The 19,320-nt window shown below is 43.3% G+C and overlaps 1 protein-coding gene across 1 annotated transcript in view; it reads left to right on the top strand.

Moving 5' to 3' along the window:
- Positions 1-13,672: 13,672 nt before the first annotated feature.
- Positions 13,673-19,320, top strand: part of LOC136374128 (moesin-like) — a 41,765-nt gene continuing 36,117 nt past the window's right edge. Inside the window, exon 1 of the mRNA XM_066339316.1 lies at positions 13,673-13,800. Within this exon, the coding sequence (XP_066195413.1) occupies positions 13,789-13,800 (12 nt within the window). The 5' untranslated portion in view covers positions 13,673-13,788. The remainder of the gene's footprint in view (positions 13,801-19,320) is intronic.

The raw sequence follows: 19,320 nt of genomic DNA, 5'->3' as shown, positions 1-19,320 counted from the left end.
TTGAAAGGGGAAGCTAGCTCTCAACATAGCAGATATTGCTGGTGAAATGTTCTTCCTCCATTTTTGAGCATTAAGTCAATTCCTGGAAAGTGAAGAGCCAAGCTCTGTGGAGCCTAGATACACAAACTATCCTAGAATTTGACCCAACAAGTCAGATTTCTGTCTTAGTTACAGTTAATTACTCAGTCTACCTCACTGTAAGGAAGAACAGAATCAGGTTCAGGCTCTCATAACTTTTTTGAGAAGGATAATAACTAGGCTGATTTCACAGCACACCCTTCAGCTACAGTCTCTTTGGGCATACTTTCACATGACCACAGTGGATTATCTGCAAAACCTGGTGTTGTTGTGTTTTTTTTTTTTTTTTTTTTTTTTTTTTTTTTTTTTTTTTCTAAACAAGGTTAAAAACTTCATCATAAATACAGTACTGTATATGTAACCATTTGGACTCATACCCTCCCTTCCACACCTGCCAACTGCCTGGCAAACATCAGTAACTACAGTGTAACTTTTTATTATTGAACTATGAGAAATCAGTGTTTCATGTTATATGTAAGGAAAATGAGACACTGAGATGAAATGAACTTCTGTTATGCAGAATAAAATGAATTGTCTTAATCTGGGTTTAAGCCAATCCTATGCCTCCGCATAGTATCAGAGTATTAGATTTGCTTTACCATAAAGTAGACTTGAAATTCTGGAGAGAATCAGCCTAGAGAAGAATACAAGCAAGTATAATAAATGACGCACACCTGAAACTGATATTAAAAGGAAACAGAATGATCTTGCAGTTTACTGGACAAGAGGTAAAATCATGTATAAATTTTACTCTCACTTGGATTTACTGGAATTCGAAAGTGGGCTGTTCCCCATGCTCTATTTTTGGACAATAGAACCAAGCCATTCAATTCTTCACCATGCTGAGCTCTTTTCAAAGCTGTATGTACAAGGTGATTATCACTCATTAAGTAGTTTGCTCTTCATCCCCGATGCTGCAGGGTGCAGCGCTAGGAACGGAAATTAATTTATGCAGAGCTGTGCCGGGACTCTGCATCCAGTGAAGTCAAGTGCTAGGTTCTAATGACAACATCAGGACCTTACAGACTTACACCCAGCTGTGCTGCAAGAAAGGCAGCAGGACAACAAAGTGCTCAGGCACCGTTGTGAGAGCTGTGGGGTGTCGAGGCCTTGAATTAACTTCTGTTATTCTGCGTCATTAGAGGGCTGAGGTAATCGGGTGGGCTTGGCAAGGCAGGAGATTCTTCTTCTGAACACTGAACTTGCCAGGTTCTTTGTGCAGTTATCCTGTCTCTGGGATTTTTGCTGAGTCATATGAAAACTCGTGGCCTGCACGCTGAGAGGGGAGATGGCAGCAGGGCTGTGTGCCTGGCAGAGAATGGGTGGCCACAGCTTTGGAGTGGGGGGACAGGTACCTTTGTGAGGTGTGAATGTTCGTCTAAGATACTGGTTTGTGTCTTCCTAGGATGTTGATCTGTGTTTGTGCAGGAGGAAATCTGAGTCATGTGCTGAGTCTGATTTCATATCCACAGTATAGGGATGACTTTCTACCTGAGACTGCAGCCTACACACTGCAGGCTGCTTCAGTGCTCTGCATGCCAGGGTTTCTTTTCAGGTGATTTTTGATATAGGTAGTCTTTGCTGCTAAATGTTTCCCATTTTGGTTTTATGGCATGATGTGATGCCATGTTTCCTGCATCTGGGCAAGATAAAAATGACACAGATCTGTGATGTAGTATGATTGGGATTTATGAGAATTCTTAATCCTTTATGACAAATATGAAATAATGTAGAGAGAAGATCAGAAAACGTGACAAAGTAGAAATAATGCAAGTTTAGATTGTTATATATTTGGGAGAGGAGCAAAGTGCTTGATTACCAGTGGCTTGCACCACTGGCTTGCTCTGCTTATAGCCAGGGTAAATCACCCAGGAAAGTTTGACTCCATTTATTGGGAATCAAAATCCAAGTGAAAGAGGAAGTGGAAGAGCAATATTCACCAGGGCAGTAAAGCCAGATTTAGGACTCTGAGTATCGGATCAGAAAAAAATTAGTCTGGTGAAACAAAGAGCCAGACAAGAGGTGACTCCTTCTTCCAGTTCAAATTTATTAAAAATCATTGCTGCATTTGTTTGTTCCAGAAAGACAGATCAGACATCATCTGTCCACATACCTGTAGACTTATGCCAGATCAAATCTCACCTCTGCTGAAGTGCTTTAGCATTAAAGCATGAAACAGCAAAACTCAAAATGGCCTAGCTAATCAGACAGAAGTATCATGTCTGCTTCAGGTGAAAAGTTTACTGTCAGTGATACAGAACTGTGTGAATCCAGTATTAGTGTTCACAGAAACACAGCTTGTGTGAAAAAAAAAATCTGCTAAAAAAATAAATACCTTATTTGTATTTCGTTGGTCTACTTCCTCTAAATTCTTTAATATGGAAATTGCCAGAAAATTCAACAGAAGGGAAACTGACTCAGTTCACATCTATGGTTTGGCATAGATTCAGGTAATTTGAACATATATTCTGTCCTCACACTTGGCCTTTTATGTTACCTGAAGTCAATAGACAAGATTCACATGGCAAGTGGACAGATATACAATTAATGCCAGGCCCAAGAAATGGTCCATGTGAATTGACTTGGGAGGAACTTAGGGAAGGTGTTGGCCTTTTAAGCTTTGTAGTTTGTTGGTGTATTTTTGGTTTGGTCTGCTGTGGACATGCAGAGGCCCAGGGCAGGGACTGAACAAGCATGGCAGGGTGTGGCTGTGGGACTCATGCTGTAGGTTGGTCTTTGTACATGTGGGTTTTGAGGCAAGGCAAGGGGATGTCTGCTACCTTTTAATACTAACAAGCGGGGTATGTGATGTATCATGTACCACAGGAATACCTCCAAACTACATAATTTACAAAATCATCTGCATCTTCACGGAAAGGAGGAAAAAGCCTTAGGAAAATGGAGTTTTCTGTGACTGTTTGTGGTAGATGAAACAACTTTCTAATTTTATTCTGTTTGAAGTAGATGTCAGCAGTCTGCACATGTCTTCAAGTCACTGTTTTTGTCTGCATCCATGGGAGAAGTGGGCCAAGTCATGCAAGGCCAAGGAATAATACCTTGGGAGATCAACTGCTCAGCAACCCAGAAAAGTAGGTGGGTTTTTTGACATGCTTTATGTGTATCTAAGCTACAGAATCTCCTGTCTGGAATGAAGAAGACCAAAAAGTCAGGCTCAAGGCTTTTGCACAAGGAATGGAACTCATACAGTGTAAGCACTGCAGTGTTTTGAGATCTCCTTGTCCCTTTGTACAATATTGGTATCAGCCATCAGGCTTAGGTGGACTGGGCTCTAACAGTTAAAGTAACACCCCTTGTATTCTGAAATATGAGGAGCTACTCAGCACTTCTAAGCCAATCCTGCAAAAATCAGCATCAGTGTTCTTCTTCTTGCCTTGTGTCTTTTATTTGTCCGGACAATCAAGCTTTATATTCTGTGTTTATTTGCCACTACCAGTAGTGCTGGGGCAAAGGGGTGAATCAGCTCCCTCCATGCAAGCACTTGGGCAAAGATCTGGCATATGAAATGTCTTCTTCTTCTTAAAAAACAGAGCTTTTTAACAGTGTTTTGAATGCTTTCTTACTGTAAGATCTTCACAGTTTCTCAGGGACTGGTGGTTTGTCCAATAAGATATAAGGCAGATTCTCTGTCAGTCCCTCAGAATACTCATACCAAATGAATCCTGGGAAGCTAATGCCATAATATTTTTTGAGCCTTTTGGGCCTCAAGAGTGCACTGCAATAGTTAATTAAGACTATGAGCATTGCAGTAATTAAGCATTGACTCGGGAAATTGAGGCAAGACAGAACAATTTGCAGTAATTCCTCTTGAGATAAATGAGCCATTCTTTCAAAGGAATCCATTTTCTCAGAGAGAAGACATCAGCTCAGAGGTGGATTAATAAAATACACTGTGGTCTGGTGATGTACTTCACCATTTTTTTATGTTGTAGTGGAGCAATACAGGGTTTAAATTGTGCTCCAAGAAAGCTCAAGTTCCTTGGCAGGCTGTGTAGGTGGTGCCTGACCATGTGTTGGTTAATATGGAAGTTGATCTTGTTGTCTGTGTTGCTGAAATGAAATATTTACTGACTTGACATTGCCTGAAATCTTTACTATAAATTATATTTTTATTTTGTCTTTACTACACTGTACTGTATTTTAGTGTATCTTTATCATAAATTATGTCATTGTAAACATTGAAATGTTATAAACATTGAGGATGTAATGACCAATGATAAGAACAAGTTTGCTTCTATGATATGCTCTACCTTGCTATTCTGTCCTACCTTATACCATCCTGCTCCTATGCTTGTTATGCTTCTGGAAGCATTCAGCTCCTACAAATGAATCAAGTAATAGGGTTAGTAGAAAATAGGAATGGACTTTCAAGAGATCACCTATCATGTATTCCTGTTTTTAAAGCAAAGTTAACTGTCCAACATCATATTTTCTGACAGTGCCAACCACACTGCAGGAAATTAAATATTAAGGTTAGGCAGTGGAAGCCCTTGGAGCTCTATGGCAAAATGAGTTCAGTTTCTAAATCTGTCCTCCACCGTCTTTGGTGGTAGTGACAGGGTCTGCATGCCAAGTCCAGGATGGGGCCTGTATGACTGAAAACTTGAAATGGAGCAAATTGGCTCCAAACTCAAACCAAAACATTGTGCTGAGGCCCTATCATCAGGGAAATGCAGGGAATATGTATGGTAGGGAAGAGGAAAGCTCCTGGGTTTGGAGACCTTCCCAAAATATGTTTGGACTTTAAAAACTGATTTCAGCATTGGGGGCTTTTATCCTTGTCATTTTAACTTAGGGGATTTTCTTTTCTTAAGAATGAAGAAACAGAAATGAGTTAAGTGAGAGAAAAAAATTGTAAGACAAAGCAAAAAAGTAATGGTTGTATTTTAAAGGTAGAAGTCTGTGTTCCTTATGAAGACAGAAGAATTCTCCCAAAACAGAACAGGCATAATTGGGACTTAGTGCCTACTTCTTTCTGTCTGTTGCTGAAGATAGGAAGTTCTGTGACACAGGACAGCCAAGAACACAGTGTGTATCTGAATGTCTATATATGTGCCTACCTGTCAATCTGTGGTCTATCTATCCACCTGTAATTCCTCTCACCCACTTTCTCTGCTTGTACAAATACCCTAAATGCCTTAATTCTCTGCATTTTTTGATCCGAGATAGTGTGTGTTTAGTAAAAAGCTAAGAAAAATAAATTATGTCCTCTCTCATGCCTTCATCTGTTTGGGCTGGGTGATGTGTTCTGTGTGTAGTGCATCATTGTGTTTCACCATAGGGAAAAAAAAATGCTGGGCACAGAGTGTATGTGTAGAGTTAGGCTTGCCCAGGCGTGCTCATCTCTCTCAGTCATGTAACCCTGACTGCATATCACACCCTGTGATGTTAACAGGGTGGGAAGGAATTCCCTTCACTTGTGAGTGTGTCAGCTGAGTGGGAGAGATAGCATCAGCAGTCCCAGATTAGACTCCTGCTCTAGGCACCTTCTGCACAGTGAGGTTCTGGGTCTGAGTCCACTTCATGTTCTAGCACAGAAACAGATGCAGTACTTAGCTAAATGACATTGCCATGGGTCAGGGCCGGGTGTTCACCTTGAAAAATCCCTGATATTTGAGCAAGAACCAGGATTAATGCCTTCAGTATGAAATGTTCCTGCATTGGAATAAAAATGGCTGGCAACTCCCTGTATATTTTTAAGGTTTCCAAAAATAGATCTAGAGTCATAGGCAAAAATGAATGGAGCTGAGGCTTAAATGGAAAGAACTGGTAAAGAGTCATTTGTCTGAAATGGTTAGTGCTGGGATCATCTTCCACAGTACATGCCACTACCTGGAAATATAGGCCAGTTTTCTTTTCCCTTTTTATGACTTTCTGAGCCCTATTTTCCAATGCATTGATTCACTGGACCAAATTTTATTACAGTGAGGAGAACTGACTTAAATATTAGTGTTGAGACTGAGAACCCCACCCCTGCTCTGATTCTGCTCTGGAGGAGCTGGAATTCCTGGAGCATAGAGTCAATCCTGCAGCCCTGGAGAGGCAGAAGAAAGTTAGATTATAAGCAGTTGCTCTGTGTGTGGGGGGGAGAAGGTTTTTAAATCACAATGTCAGGTGAGAGAGAAGGTCAGGGATAGTTGAGTGGGAGTAGGGGCAGACTGGAGGGTTATCCTTCTGGAAAGGTGCACTCCTCTGTTCCAGGAGGAATTTGATGTTAATCCATGAAGGCTTAATGCACGAGTGAACCTGGGGCATTTTGTAGAGGGGAGAAGGAGAATTTTGAAGCCAGCCCCAAAAATACAGTTTGATGCTAAACCCATCCATGTCTCCCAGGCACGTCCTGGGGCTGAAGGTGCTATTCTGATTTCATTTGAGACTGTCTTCCTTGGAGGCTACTGTCCCCACAGAGGTGGCAGTAGCCTCCAAGTAATCTGCATGTCTCCTTGCTTCCTAACTTACTTCTGTCACCCTGATTCTGTCTTGCTAAAAATGTTTGAACAGTTTCTATAGACACACAAGCAAGTCTGGATCATTTTGACAGGTAAACATGCCTATGTTAACAAGTAGTGTGGTGTAATAAGAGCAGATATAGAAAACAAAAGAGCTGCTGCTGACTATTTAACATTACCACTAAGTGCGCTTCACAGTGAGATTATTTTGGAGTTGCTCTGTTCTGGTCCAATTTACTGAATGCTTGCCAACAGCTGGAGCATGATAGGTACAGCTGGAGCACATCCATAAGGAATTCAGTTCACCAGGTATGAAACTGCACCATGAAGGGAAACAAAATGCACTAAATTAGGAAATTAACTTCAAAACCAAACTCCTGTTCTGAAGTAAAAAGCTAGTGTAAATGTGACTTGCTGATACAATTGGTGGCTGTGAAACTGATAATCCCCAGGAGACCTAGAGGGTATTGATGATAAGGATGTGTGAAAACCTCTTAACAACTATTTGTGCACTGGTACAGGGTTTACTTCTATGTGTGCAGAGTGAAAATGTCAAATACATAACCCTGACTTTCCAGATGTTCTCGACACCTATGCAACATGAGCACACGGACAATTTCCAAGTAAAGGGGCATATTTTAGACCATTACTGTGCCTGAGGGCACAAAGTAGTTATGGAGAATGAGACAATATTAATCTGCATCTGTTCTACAACTTTGCAGTTGGTGGGATTTGGATCAGACTGTTGTGCAGTTTTTCCCTTTTTATGTATCACAGAGCCTGGACAAAGAAAACTGCTGTTCTTGTCCTGCTATCCACCTCTCTGGCTCTTGATGTTAGCACTGCTCTGAAGTACTTGAACTATAACACCACAAAAGTCTTTAAAAATAAACTCTTTGCATTGATAGCTCCAAAAAATATCCAGGAAACTAGTCTCTTAAATTAAGAATTGATATAATATGTAGAGGTATTTATTTATAAACTGGTAACATAAAATACAGTTTTCACTATTGCTTGAAGCCTTAAGATGACAATTTTGTCAGCCCCCTCTGAGATAGCCAAGCTTATTATATAACTTTGATAGCTAATCAAAAGGAATACATAACCATCCAGTCACCCACTGACATAGTTTGTAGGACCAAGGAGTGCTATCTGCTAGTCTCTGTTTCTAATCTAGAGGACACTATTGCCTCTACTACCTCCCATCATAACTGGATTTTGTTTGCAGCTGGAGGTTCTTCCTATTGCAGCTCATTGTGAGTGTTGGTGACCCATGTGCCTTTGGGAGGGGTTAAATTTTAAATAGTGAAACTATATGACCTGAAAATCCCTCTCAGAAGTGGTTTCTCCCTGGTTCTTGTTCAGTAGCACTTAAGTTGGTCCTTCTTTGGCATTTTTCACCATCCAGGAATGATTCTATATACAATTAGCCCTGATTATTAAATTTTGATACCTTTAGGAAACCCCAGTGTAAATGGATGCCTTCCATATAGACTCCTATGCAGTGGTCACCTGTTTCAGAACCATCTGGGGCCTGGTACTCAGCCCCGGAGGGTGGACTGGCCACTCCCATTCTCTGGCAGGCATGGAAGGAAACGCCTGGTGGCCTTTGTTACAGCCTCCAAGTTCCCAATCTCTGAGTCAGAAAGGCAGTGGCCCTACATGGTCATCACACCAGTACCATCATCTTGGCTCCACACCAGCCATCTGAGGAGGCAGAGCAGGAGGGAAGGGAAAGAGAGGAGAAAACTCCCACAGAGCCTGTTTCTTTGGGGTACCAAAACTGTGAAGATCTTGGCTAAAGACTCCAAATCACCTCCCTTTCTGCAGCAAAGCCTGTTAGTATTGCATTGTAAACTCTCAATGGTCTGAGGTCTGAATTTTATTCAATAAAAAAATCGCTAGATTTTATGTCTGCAAATTTTGAATTATCCTATAAAAAAGTAAGATGGACGAAGAGCAGAGCATGAGATTTTGTTAGAATTTGGAGGGTTAATTTTTTTTGATCATGGTTTGTTGCAGTGAGGCTTTGCTGGTCAAGAGAGGTCTGGTGGATGTCCCACAGGTTTTGTGGACTGCCTGTTGAGGAATACATTTAGTGCCGGTAGATCAGTGTGCAGACTCCAGTGCAGGGTGAGGATTGAGCTCTGGGACAGGAGGTCATGGACAGGCACCGGCCCTTTGCACCGTGGCACGGGGACCTGTGGTGCCAGCCAGGAGACGGGACACTCAGAGACACAGCAGGAGCCGATGACTCAGAAGATCCCAGGCTATAGCCAGCACACTGTGAGGATGTAAAAGCCCAGGGAGTCCTTTGTTCACAGTCCCTCCCTGGAGGCACCAGGACAAACTGTGATTCTGTTACTGCACCGTGATAAAATTACTTAAAAGGACAAGAAGCCTGAGACTCTGCTATGGGAAACCTGGGATCAAGCTGGTAGGGAGAACTTGTCTGACTGTCTGAGAGTGGGGTGTGCAAGGAGCCAGGTGGGGGCCCTACGAGGTCACTGGAGCTGCCTCTTGAGAAGGGGCTTTGGTCCCAGCATTAAAGTGTCTGGTGGTGGGAGTGTAACTACCAGAGTGGCTGCTGAATGGTCAGATAGGGAAGTTTCCTTAACAGGCCTCAGGGGGGATAAAATGCAGTGGGTAATGTAGGTTTTTTACTTTTAGCTTCCAGTATGTTTTTAGCTCACCATGATTACTATAAATGCTTAATGGCTTCTGAGAAATACACATGAGTAAGCATATGCATACTCATTGCATACTCATACATATGAGTAACATATGTAAGAAATATATATGTTTCCTTTTGGATACACATCACATCATCAAACCTATCAGAATAAATACCAGTGGAGTTACTTTTTAGATTTGATGATTTTTTTAAAAACTGAAAGCCCTACCTTGATTCTTCCCATCACCCACAGGAATAATTTTTCTTCACTGGTTTGTGGTGAAGCAGAGCAATGGGATTTACTCCACCTCCTTGCTCTAAAGAGAAGGTGCCAGTATCAGTCTCCAGACCTCACATTGTTCCAGTCCTGCACAGATTTAAGAGCATTTCTACATCAGTACCTTTCACACAAACTGGCAAAACCTATTTCCATTAATTGTTTTGTCCTTCCTAGTGATGTTATCTGTTTTTTGGGTTGTAAATATTTGGCGTAAAGTCCCAGAATATCCATTAGATTTCTCTATCTTCCCCACGTTGCTGCAAGCATTATAAGATGTCAAAGGCAGAAGCATTTACTCCCACATGGTATAAACAAAGAAAAAAAATGAAGATCAGACAATTTTAGCAGATCGGTTGTTCTTACATTTTTTTCATATGATCATTGCATTCATTGCACACCTTCTGTCTGATCTGAAACCCTCCTCTTTGGTCTCCCATTGCAAAACCAGCATATTTCCAGCACATCCCCAGGCGTACAGGAAGAGATGAGTGGTGTGGGCCATACAGTGAGTCATTGTTCCTAGTAAAGCCTTCTCCATGTCCCTTGCAGGGCTGTCACTGCCAGTGGAGGATTTATATGCTGGAGGGAATGAGGAACTAGGGCTTTACAAAGCATCTGGCAGACACAAATCCCTGGGATTTCCAGGCAGTTTCAGCTATTTTTGCCCTGGTGAATGGACAAGCCATATACTGTAATGAGTTCCTTTTCTTGAGGTGGAAAGGGGATCAGATATATGAATTCACAAATCTAGTGGTTCCATCAGCTCCTGCCCTGTCACTGCAGCAGCATGTGAATGGAATTATTTTCAGCCTTTTCAATTCCTGCCTTCCTGAATGTGGTATGCTCTCCCCTTTTCCCTTCTCATCCTTCTAGCTTGAGAGTCCCTGCAAAAGATCATCCCATTCTCAAGACATAAAGGTGTGATTGGAGTGGTGGTATTTGCTTGAGAGGAAAGATGCTTTTTACCCCAAATACAATTAAACACTAAAAAGATCCAAGATCATCACTGACAGCAAATCATTGTGGACCTATAGGCATTAATGTCTGAGCAGAAGGAAAGCAGTAAGAGCCGGAGAAAGGAGTTTAGCTGCTGTTCAAAGAAGATCTCAAAGATGATCTCAACCAGACTGGTTGATTTTAAGTAGTGTGAATCCAGGGCTACTGTGTGTTGAAGATGCAGTTCTCACACTGTGATAACAATTTCATTTTGTGCCTTCCTTTACTTATGTGAATCAAACTAAATTTCTGCCCTCTGAAATACACCTCTAGTATGAAACACCTTTGATTTCTATCCTCCGTCAAAGCCATGCAAAGGGGGGCTCAAATTACTTCTCATTAGTCAAAAAACCTGTATGCTGATGAAACAGCCCCTTGTTTAGTGTTCATGCTAAATAATTCTGGATGTCAGAGCAAATAATTTACGTGTTCTTTCTGCTTAAAAGAAGCTGCTACAAAAGGCTTGATGAAAATAAAACCAAGACAACAAATCCTCACTGAAATACCAGACCTCTTCTCAGGAGAATGCTTAATGTCATCCTGGTCTAATCTAATTCTGAAATACTTTAATATTATTTGGGATATGAGCAGTCTGGAAGTAACAGCATTTTTGAGGCCCTGAGTAATGTTGCTCCTTTCTCTAGCCTCCAGCAAGGAGGACTTTTAATTGGCTGATACTTCTGCCCCTTGGAGTTTCATCCTGAAGTTAGAAGGAGGTGTAACCCCTGTCTGCAGTTCTGAAGGAATCCACTGATATGGTTGTTCTCACACATGGCCAGATAGGGAGGGGTCAGCAAAAAGCTGCTAGATGACACCATTACTCCTCAGCAGCTGGCAAAGAAGAGGTCTGTGGGGAAGGTCAGGTCTTGGTGCAGCACTTCCACCACAGGTGTTCATCATGGAACTGTGGCTGGAGGTCCATGAGGTTCAAATTCCAGATGTCTTGTTCTCCATCTCAGCAGTGAAGGGGCAGGGGAAAAGAAGAAGCAGGAGAGGAGGTGAAGTGTAGAGACTCATGTGCCTGTCACAGGATACTCCTGTCTTTCAAAGTGGCATTAATGGTATTTTGTTTGGCTATTGGTATGAGTAATAGGGAAGAAGGACAAGAGAACTGCCTGGGGTCAGAAACAGGTGTATGTAATGTCTTGGCCCTTCAGATTGTTTGGGACTCTTTGACAGTGACTTTCTGTGGATATGGCCAATGCCTAGCACACTGCATGTTAAATGATGGCCCCTTAAATTTGGCAAGGAAATAGCTAGACTTTTATCATCTAAGGTTTTATTACCATTGCAAAAAAAGATAAATGGAATTCTCCAAACAGTTACCTAGTCTTATGGAGGAATGTTGGTATAGAAGTTTCAATAGAAGCAGAATTGGGCTCTCCCCATAGTATATGCTGCTAGCATAGAAAAGGTCTCCACAGAGTCTCTTGAATTTAGGGAGAAAGTTCACACCTAGTATTTCTAGATCCAAACCTGGCAAAAAAAATCACAACCAGGTGACTTTGTTATTCTGTATGTCTTCTGTCAGTATCTGTTTTTGTAGGAAGTAAGTGTAAGTCTCTCACGGACCAGTCTTGTTTGACCTAGTCTAAGAAAGTCTCAGTGTAAAAAGGAGACAGAAAAGGAAGAAAATTTTGTAAAACATCCTCTTAGGCATGCTGTGACTTTCTGTGCAGAAAAGTTACACCAGTTTACATCAATCCAATTATACTCATGTTTTTTTCCTATGTAACCACAGCATAGATATTCTAGTTAAGTCAAACCTGCATATTCAGCTGTAGCAAACAAAGCACCTGGACCATCTCCTCCCAGACAAAAATGTTTAACAGATTTGACAAGGAGACACAAAGTCAAGAGAAAAAAATTGTATGTTCCTATTGTCTTTTAAAATAAGACACTACATTTATTAAATTTCCTTCTTTGGGACACTGTTAACTTTAAAAAGAATGACTTCTAATTTCCTGGGAGAAAATTGGACTCAGTTTGCTGTCTGAAAGTTGTGTTCAAAGTCCCAGATGGGATGAGATGGCTTCTTTAAATCCCCATGAAATTGCTGAACCTTGATTCCCTTCATCAGGGGCTGCAAAACAGAGATAGCAGGAGAAGCTTTGGTGGATGGCCTGCCACTGGTCCTCCACTGTTTTCATCCTAGGATTTGATTGCTCATTTATATTGTACGATTATGGGTGTGGCCTTAGAGAAGATCTGGAGAGCAGACATGACTTGCCAAGCTTCAGGGAGATACAGTCCCTTGGGCTTTTGAAGCACCTGGAACTTGAGAGGGAAGATGTGTTCTAATGTCTTTACAGAATATTTCATGGGTGAAGATAGGGGTGTTAAAGTCTTTGAAATGAGTTTTAATGTCTCTGCTAACTTTGGGCAATAGGTTTGTTGCAGATGCCAGACAGTTTGGCTTCTGAAACAGTCAAGTGGGTCTGCACAAGCTTGAGTTTCTGAAACTGTCAGGTTCATGGGGGGGAATATGCGGTAGGCGTTTTGGGAAGGCTATACCTTCCTATGGGGAAAGGAAGAGGGCAAGGTGTGGCCGGGAGTTCGGGATAAAAGGAATCTGCACCCTCCAAAACCATGAGAAAAAACCCCCCAAACCTGGGGATACACGTGTATGTGCTCTAGTGGACTGTCTCCCTTTATTCGAATAAAGTTGCAGGACTCCTCTGCCTCTTTTATGGGCACTGGCTCTTCCGTACAAGCCGGAACTGTGCTTTTTAATCAAAGAGGTGGTTGTGAAAACCTTGCAGAGGACAGCAGGCTGACCGGGCACACCATGGGCCGAGGAGCCCGGTCTGCGCTGCACCTGTGTGCACACGGCTCTGGCTGCACGAGGGACAGAAGGACTGGTCACAGCTCAGTGCTGCGGTCTCACTTTGAACACTGCAACCGCCGACAAAATAGCATCATTTTCTTAAGTCAAGGACCAGAAGTCCCAACGACACTAATCCCCGCACAAACTTCTGCGACCGACTAGTGTCTAGGCACTAGTTCATGGGCGCTGGACGCCCGCGGCTCTCGCCCCGGTGGGAGTGTGCCGCAGCCCCCGCAGCCCCCGAGGCCGCGCCCCTCCCGGCGGCTCGGCGGGGGCTGCCCGGCTCGGCCTTCCCGGGGCGGGGGCGCCGCGGCTCCAGCCCCGCACGGAGGCGGCCGGGCGGGGCCGGGCGGGGCCTGGCCGGGCAGAGAGGCGCGGCGCGGAGTCCCGTTAGAAGCAGCGCGGAGCCCGTGCGGATCCCCACCGGCGCAGGAGGAGCGACGGCCGTGCCCAGCCCGCCGGGAAGATGCCGAAAACGGTGGGTGCCGGCGGGGCAGAAGGGAGACCCCGCCGCGGGGTCCGGGCGGGTGCGCGGGGCCGGGCGGGCGCGGCCTGGGGGCTCCTCCCGCCCAGGCTCGGCCGGCGGCGGCCGCCGCGGAGGGAGCGGCGAGGGGCACGAAGGAATCCCGGGGAGCGGAGCAGCCCGCCCTACCCTCCATCTTGTGCTTCCCGTGCCGCTCTGCCGCGGCTCCCCCGCCCGAGGGGCCGCGCCCGGACCGCGGGGTTTCGGCGCGGCGGGGCCGCCTCTCCGCCCTAACATGTCCGGCGAAGCGCGGCGGCGGCGCCGCCCGCCCGCGGGTGAGCCCGGACCGGGGGAGCGGCGGGGCGAGGCTCCCGACAGCCTGGTGGGAGCGGGTGGCTGCTATGGCCGCCTGGTGCTCTTCCCCCAAGGGGAGAAGTTGAGGTTTTCACAACTTGCAGTTAAGTCAGTTTGGGTTGCCAGGAAACCTTGTCCCAGCTTGACTCGAGGTATTTCTCGGCTAAAGAGGTTTTAGTACTTTAGAAAGTCTAGTCAAGTCTGTACTTGACTCTCCTCGCAGCAGGAGTTTGGTGACTAATGAGGAGCATGGGGTTTTTCCATTTAATTTCTCCTGTTTGGAGTAAAAGAATTGGTCCCAGCCCTTCATTGATAAAACAGGAAGGAGCAGGCTGGAAGTCTCTGGATGTTTCCGTACTGGAGTGATCTGAAATGGCCTAAGAAAATCTAATGTTTAAGCTAAGAGTCTGTGGTTTACATAAAGGAGAGAGAGGAAAAAAAAGTACAAACAAAACCTCATCCCTATGCAAGTAGAACTTGAGATGAAATCAACCGTGATTTTCTTTTCTTTTGATAGTTTATTATTTTTACTTTAGATATTGAATGCCTGTTGTGATTGACAACTATTTTTCCTGATGTCTTAAATGCCATCTCTGATAGCATGGATAGCTAGATGATGGTTATTATTATATAAACATCAGCATCCTAAAGGATATCAAACTTCAAGGTTAAGACAGTATTTTTTTAAGCTTTAGAAAGGCCTCCCATCAAATATTAGTGATGATTGGTGAAGATTTACTTACTAAAAAAGCTAAAATACAGGCAACAAGATCTTTAAGATTAACAGGAATAGCACAAGTTAGGGGACTTCTGTGTAAAATGCAGTTGAGACCTTTTGGCCAGAGACTTTACAGTCGTGATTAGTGACTTTTTAGTGTGGATCGGCCAAGAAATCGTGAACAAGAGAGGCTTGCGGGGCGGGGTTTCCAGCACCAGGCTGAATCTGAACGCTGGCTTCGAGGTGCTCATTGCAGCCTCCGCAGACACACCCTAGGCTGGATTCACCTTCTCAGTCTGTTGCTTTCTGGTTTTGACAGAGCACTTCTGGTTTTGACAGAGCACTTCTGCTTTCAGAGCTTATAAAAACTGGAGCAGATAGAGAAATGCAAGCGTTTTAGTGTAATGCTTTGTATTGCACACTAAAGATTCTACAGAAAGTGGTTCCAGTTGTCTGTGCCTGTTGCAGTAGAGAGCTGCAGGCCTGCTGCTGTATCAGCCTTTGGTTTCCTGCCCCATCTGCTCTAGTTACAAACCCAACTGAAATAATATTTGAAACATTATTTCTTGATCTTTGGTTTGCAGGAACAGGATATGCTGGCATAACTGTAATCAGTTCTTCATGTGAAATAAACATGACTACTAGTGTGCTAGCTGAAGATTTGTTAATAGCTGCTTAATTAACAAAACAGTAAGATGCAAGATACTTTCATCAATCAAGGAAAAAGTCAAGGCCAAATGTGGGTGAAACCCGGGCAGTTAGAGGTAGGTTTATGTGGGCTTCATCACAAAAATAAATCCATTGTGAGGAAGACAGATGGAGGAAATGTTCTAGGGAACAGTTCTGGCTGGGCAGGAAAAGCATTTGTGTCAAAACTACTTGGTTGGTAGCTCTTATCATTTATCTCACCAGGCTTACAGAAACATGCTGCTGCGTGGCTTAAGCAGCAAAACCTGTTGAGTTCTGTGTCTCTACACCTCCTCAAGCTAGGCTAAATGTTAGTACATGTAGCTGGTGGTTTCCGTTTTCTTATGTGAGATTTGCTAGGAGTGACACTAGGCTGTGCAGCACTATTAATAAGAATCCAAGATTAACTCTGGTAACCTTTGAACTAGTGCACGTGATTTGCTGTTGTGACATGTAATTGGGGGGGGGGGTTGGTTGCTGGAGGCTTTGTAGGCTGTGTAGAAAGTCCATCATGCATCAGCCTGCTGATCCTGCCTTATTCTCAACAGGAAACCTTCACTGTTTTATCCAGTGATACAACTCTGGTTTAAATATTTTGTGTTCTGGGAAGTTTGTGAAGTGTGAACAGTTAAAGCAGACACCAAAAAGGGCATATAATTCCCCCCATGCTTTATATTGCAGAGGTTGGAAGCAGTTGAGTGCTAAAAATGAGCCGTTGTTCAGCTCTGAACAGTCTTTCCTCCAGCTGTCAGCAGTCTGTTTATTTGCCATGATCTCTCCCTGACTGATGGGTGGGAAGCTTCTGTATCAGGATTCATTGACTGTTTTGCCTGTGCATGTGCTTGCTCTGTGGCCTTGTGAATGGATAGGCCACTGGACATGAAACAGAGCATTCCCCACATGTGAGGTGTGCACTCAACAATCGTGTCACTAGGACGTGGGCAGTTCTGTTCTAGGTGATACAGGCTTCACTCATTGTGGGGAGATGGTTTTAATCAAAGCTAGTCTTGTGAATGAATACAGAAGGGGTTAGGAAATAATAAAGGAAAAGGAAACTTTATTATACCTTAGTTTGAAGCTAAGTGTAGCAATAGGTATTAGGATCCTTAGGGAGCCCGTCTGTAGTTTGAATTGATGGTCCTAATTCCCTGCAGAACTCGAAAGCTTTTTTTCCCCGTCTTTCTTTGGAACTTGAAAGTTCTGGTTAGAAGAAAAGTAACTGAGAGAATGAGGTGTCTATGGAGAGAACTCTCTGGTTAATTAGTTTCTTGTGTGTAACTGCTTGCTACCAAATGCTGCAACAAGATGGCAACTATGAGCAGAATGCTACTTGTTTGCCTGAGAGTTCTTTTTTCTTTTCTTTCCTCTTGTGGAATTTGCTTGACATCTTGGAGGGGGAAGGGATAATCATGAAAACTGAGACCTTAATAGATGGGCACTTCTCTCTTGATCCTGTTGTGCTATGGAGGAACTCTAGAAGCATTCTAGATGCCTTCTGTCTTATTTTATGACTGATTCGGTGCTATCTCTCCATTTCCTCACTCAGGACAACTTGGGAAGCTTGGCGACACTGAATCCAAGTTTGACATGTGTGCTAACTTGTCAGGGAAACTCAATCCATTATGTGTTTCTTCTAATGCCATCAGATATTTGACTTGCTGTAAAGAGGTGTGTTTGAATGCTCCCAAAGACCTTTCTCTATACAGAAGTGTATTGGTGATTCACCCTGTTGGTGATTTTCAGATGACTTTGTACTTCAGAAGCAACAATAGCTAAAACATGCTGCATTTACAGTGGGACCAGGTAAACTACTGAAACCAGTAAGCTTGTGTCTTGTAGCTTTAATTATCTGTAGCTTTATACCTACCATGAGATTTTGCAAAATAGGAAAGGTTTTTACACCCTAATAAATTGTATTGTATTCAATAGCTTGGTTCCTAGGTTCTGCAAGAATATCAAAGTTTTACTTCATGTCAGATGAAGCAATTAAGTCTGACAGTGAGTGAAGGCTTCTGTTTGGTACTTTTAGGCTCTCTATACTAAAATTAAACAGGGATTTTGAAGTACACCATTGATGATAAAAAAAACATTCACTTGGTTTTTACTTACTGGTGAAATCTTCCTTTCTCTTCTTATGGCAAGCCCTGAGCCTGACTGGGCAAAAGCCATCAGTTATAGTGGTTTTATACTGTTGTTAGCAAGAGTTCTTCTAAGCCTGATCTGTTTTGGTAGTCATGATCCAGTTTACAAAACTTCAAGGTGACAGTGTTTTGTCTAAGAGTGCTTATCATACAAGAGGTTTTAGAAGATTAACATCCTAGTTGAGTTCTTTATCTAATTTTTGCCCTCTTGATTTCTTGCCCGACACAGCTTAGCAAGAAGCAGATTGGTGAGGTGCACCCAATTAAAGGGGCCCAAGGAGAGCTTTAGGTCTGCTGCTTCTGCTGTAAGACAGGGGTGCTTCCTATCAGGAGTTCGTCACCACTAGTTCTTGCAAATACCCTGTTGCCATAACAAACAGCATCTTTTTTTTTAACATCTTCAGGGCATTGCAGCCCTTCCCTTGGGGTGATTCTACCTTGTCTGATTAGTCACTCCTGAAGTCTAGTTACAATTTTTCCTTTTCTCATGAGGATGGTTCATAAGATGTCTTAATATGGGCTCCTTTATTTTGAAAGGAAATGGCATCTCTGGCTCTGGAGGAAACTTGTTTCAGTTGTTTTATATATAATGTCTAGTCTGAAGCAAAATTCTCCTCAAAAAGCTCACTAAATCCCTAGTAGCTGCTTGAAAGACAGCTGATGAACTGAAACCAAAGGATTAAAATACCTTCTGCTTGTGACACTGGGTGTGCTGGGGGACAGCACCCTCCTGGGGCTGCTGGCCTGGCCACGTCCCTGCTGATCAGTGGCTACTCCACAGAGAAACCCCTCTTCCTCCACAGAGGTGGCTCTGGCTCTGCTCCAGGGTATGAAGGAAACTGACTAAAAGCTTCCTCTGGCTGCGTCATCTCCTGGACTCTTTCCTGGCTCGGTGCAGCTCAAACAACCTTATTTGGCTGACTTTTTTCTTTTTTTTTTTTTTTTTTTTTTGTTTCTTTTTTTTTTTTTTTTTTTTTCCCTCCCCTTCTCTGTAGCAAGAGGGCCTCCCTGAATTTGCACAATAAAGCTGTTATCTGTGCTTAATCACTGTTCTGAGAACTACAATGGGATTGGTTTGAAAAGAGCTCCAAAGTTTCAACTCCTTGGATCTCTATCATTCCCGTGTCCCGTTTCCCTTTTGTCTGTTTGCTAAGTGATTCTACTAAAAACAAACTCCGGTGAGGAGTCTCTGCAGCTGTAGTCACACTATTGGAAAAGAGGAAATCTCTCAACCCAGGAATAATCCAGGGCAATTAACTGATGTAAATTAAAAGCAATAGTAAGCAGCCTGTTAATTGCTTGCCTTTCCCTAGGGGGTATTTGGGAACAGCAGGTATTTGTATAGTGCAACCAATAATACTGAATTAAGAATTTGTTTTTATCCCGTCTGAAACTTCCAAACTCAACTGAAGTCTCTAGGTTGATAGAAGGCTACTCTTTCAAGCACATCTCTTTGAAACATTCCAGTAGCTGTTCCTAGGTGGAACATTCAAGTGTTTTGGAAGTTGTGGGCATAAAACCCACCCTTCTGAGTCCAGTAGCTAATGCTGACTCCTGAGGTAATGTTTAAAGCAAATACTTGGTGGGGAGGTAGGAAGAGACAGTCAGTGTCAGGCTTCGTGATTGTAAGACCAC

Source organism: Sylvia atricapilla, chromosome Z (assembly GCF_009819655.1).
Source record: "Sylvia atricapilla isolate bSylAtr1 chromosome Z, bSylAtr1.pri, whole genome shotgun sequence".
Lineage (NCBI taxonomy): Eukaryota > Metazoa > Chordata > Aves > Passeriformes > Sylviidae > Sylvia > Sylvia atricapilla.
This window is presented reverse-complemented; position numbering and strand designations above follow the sequence as displayed.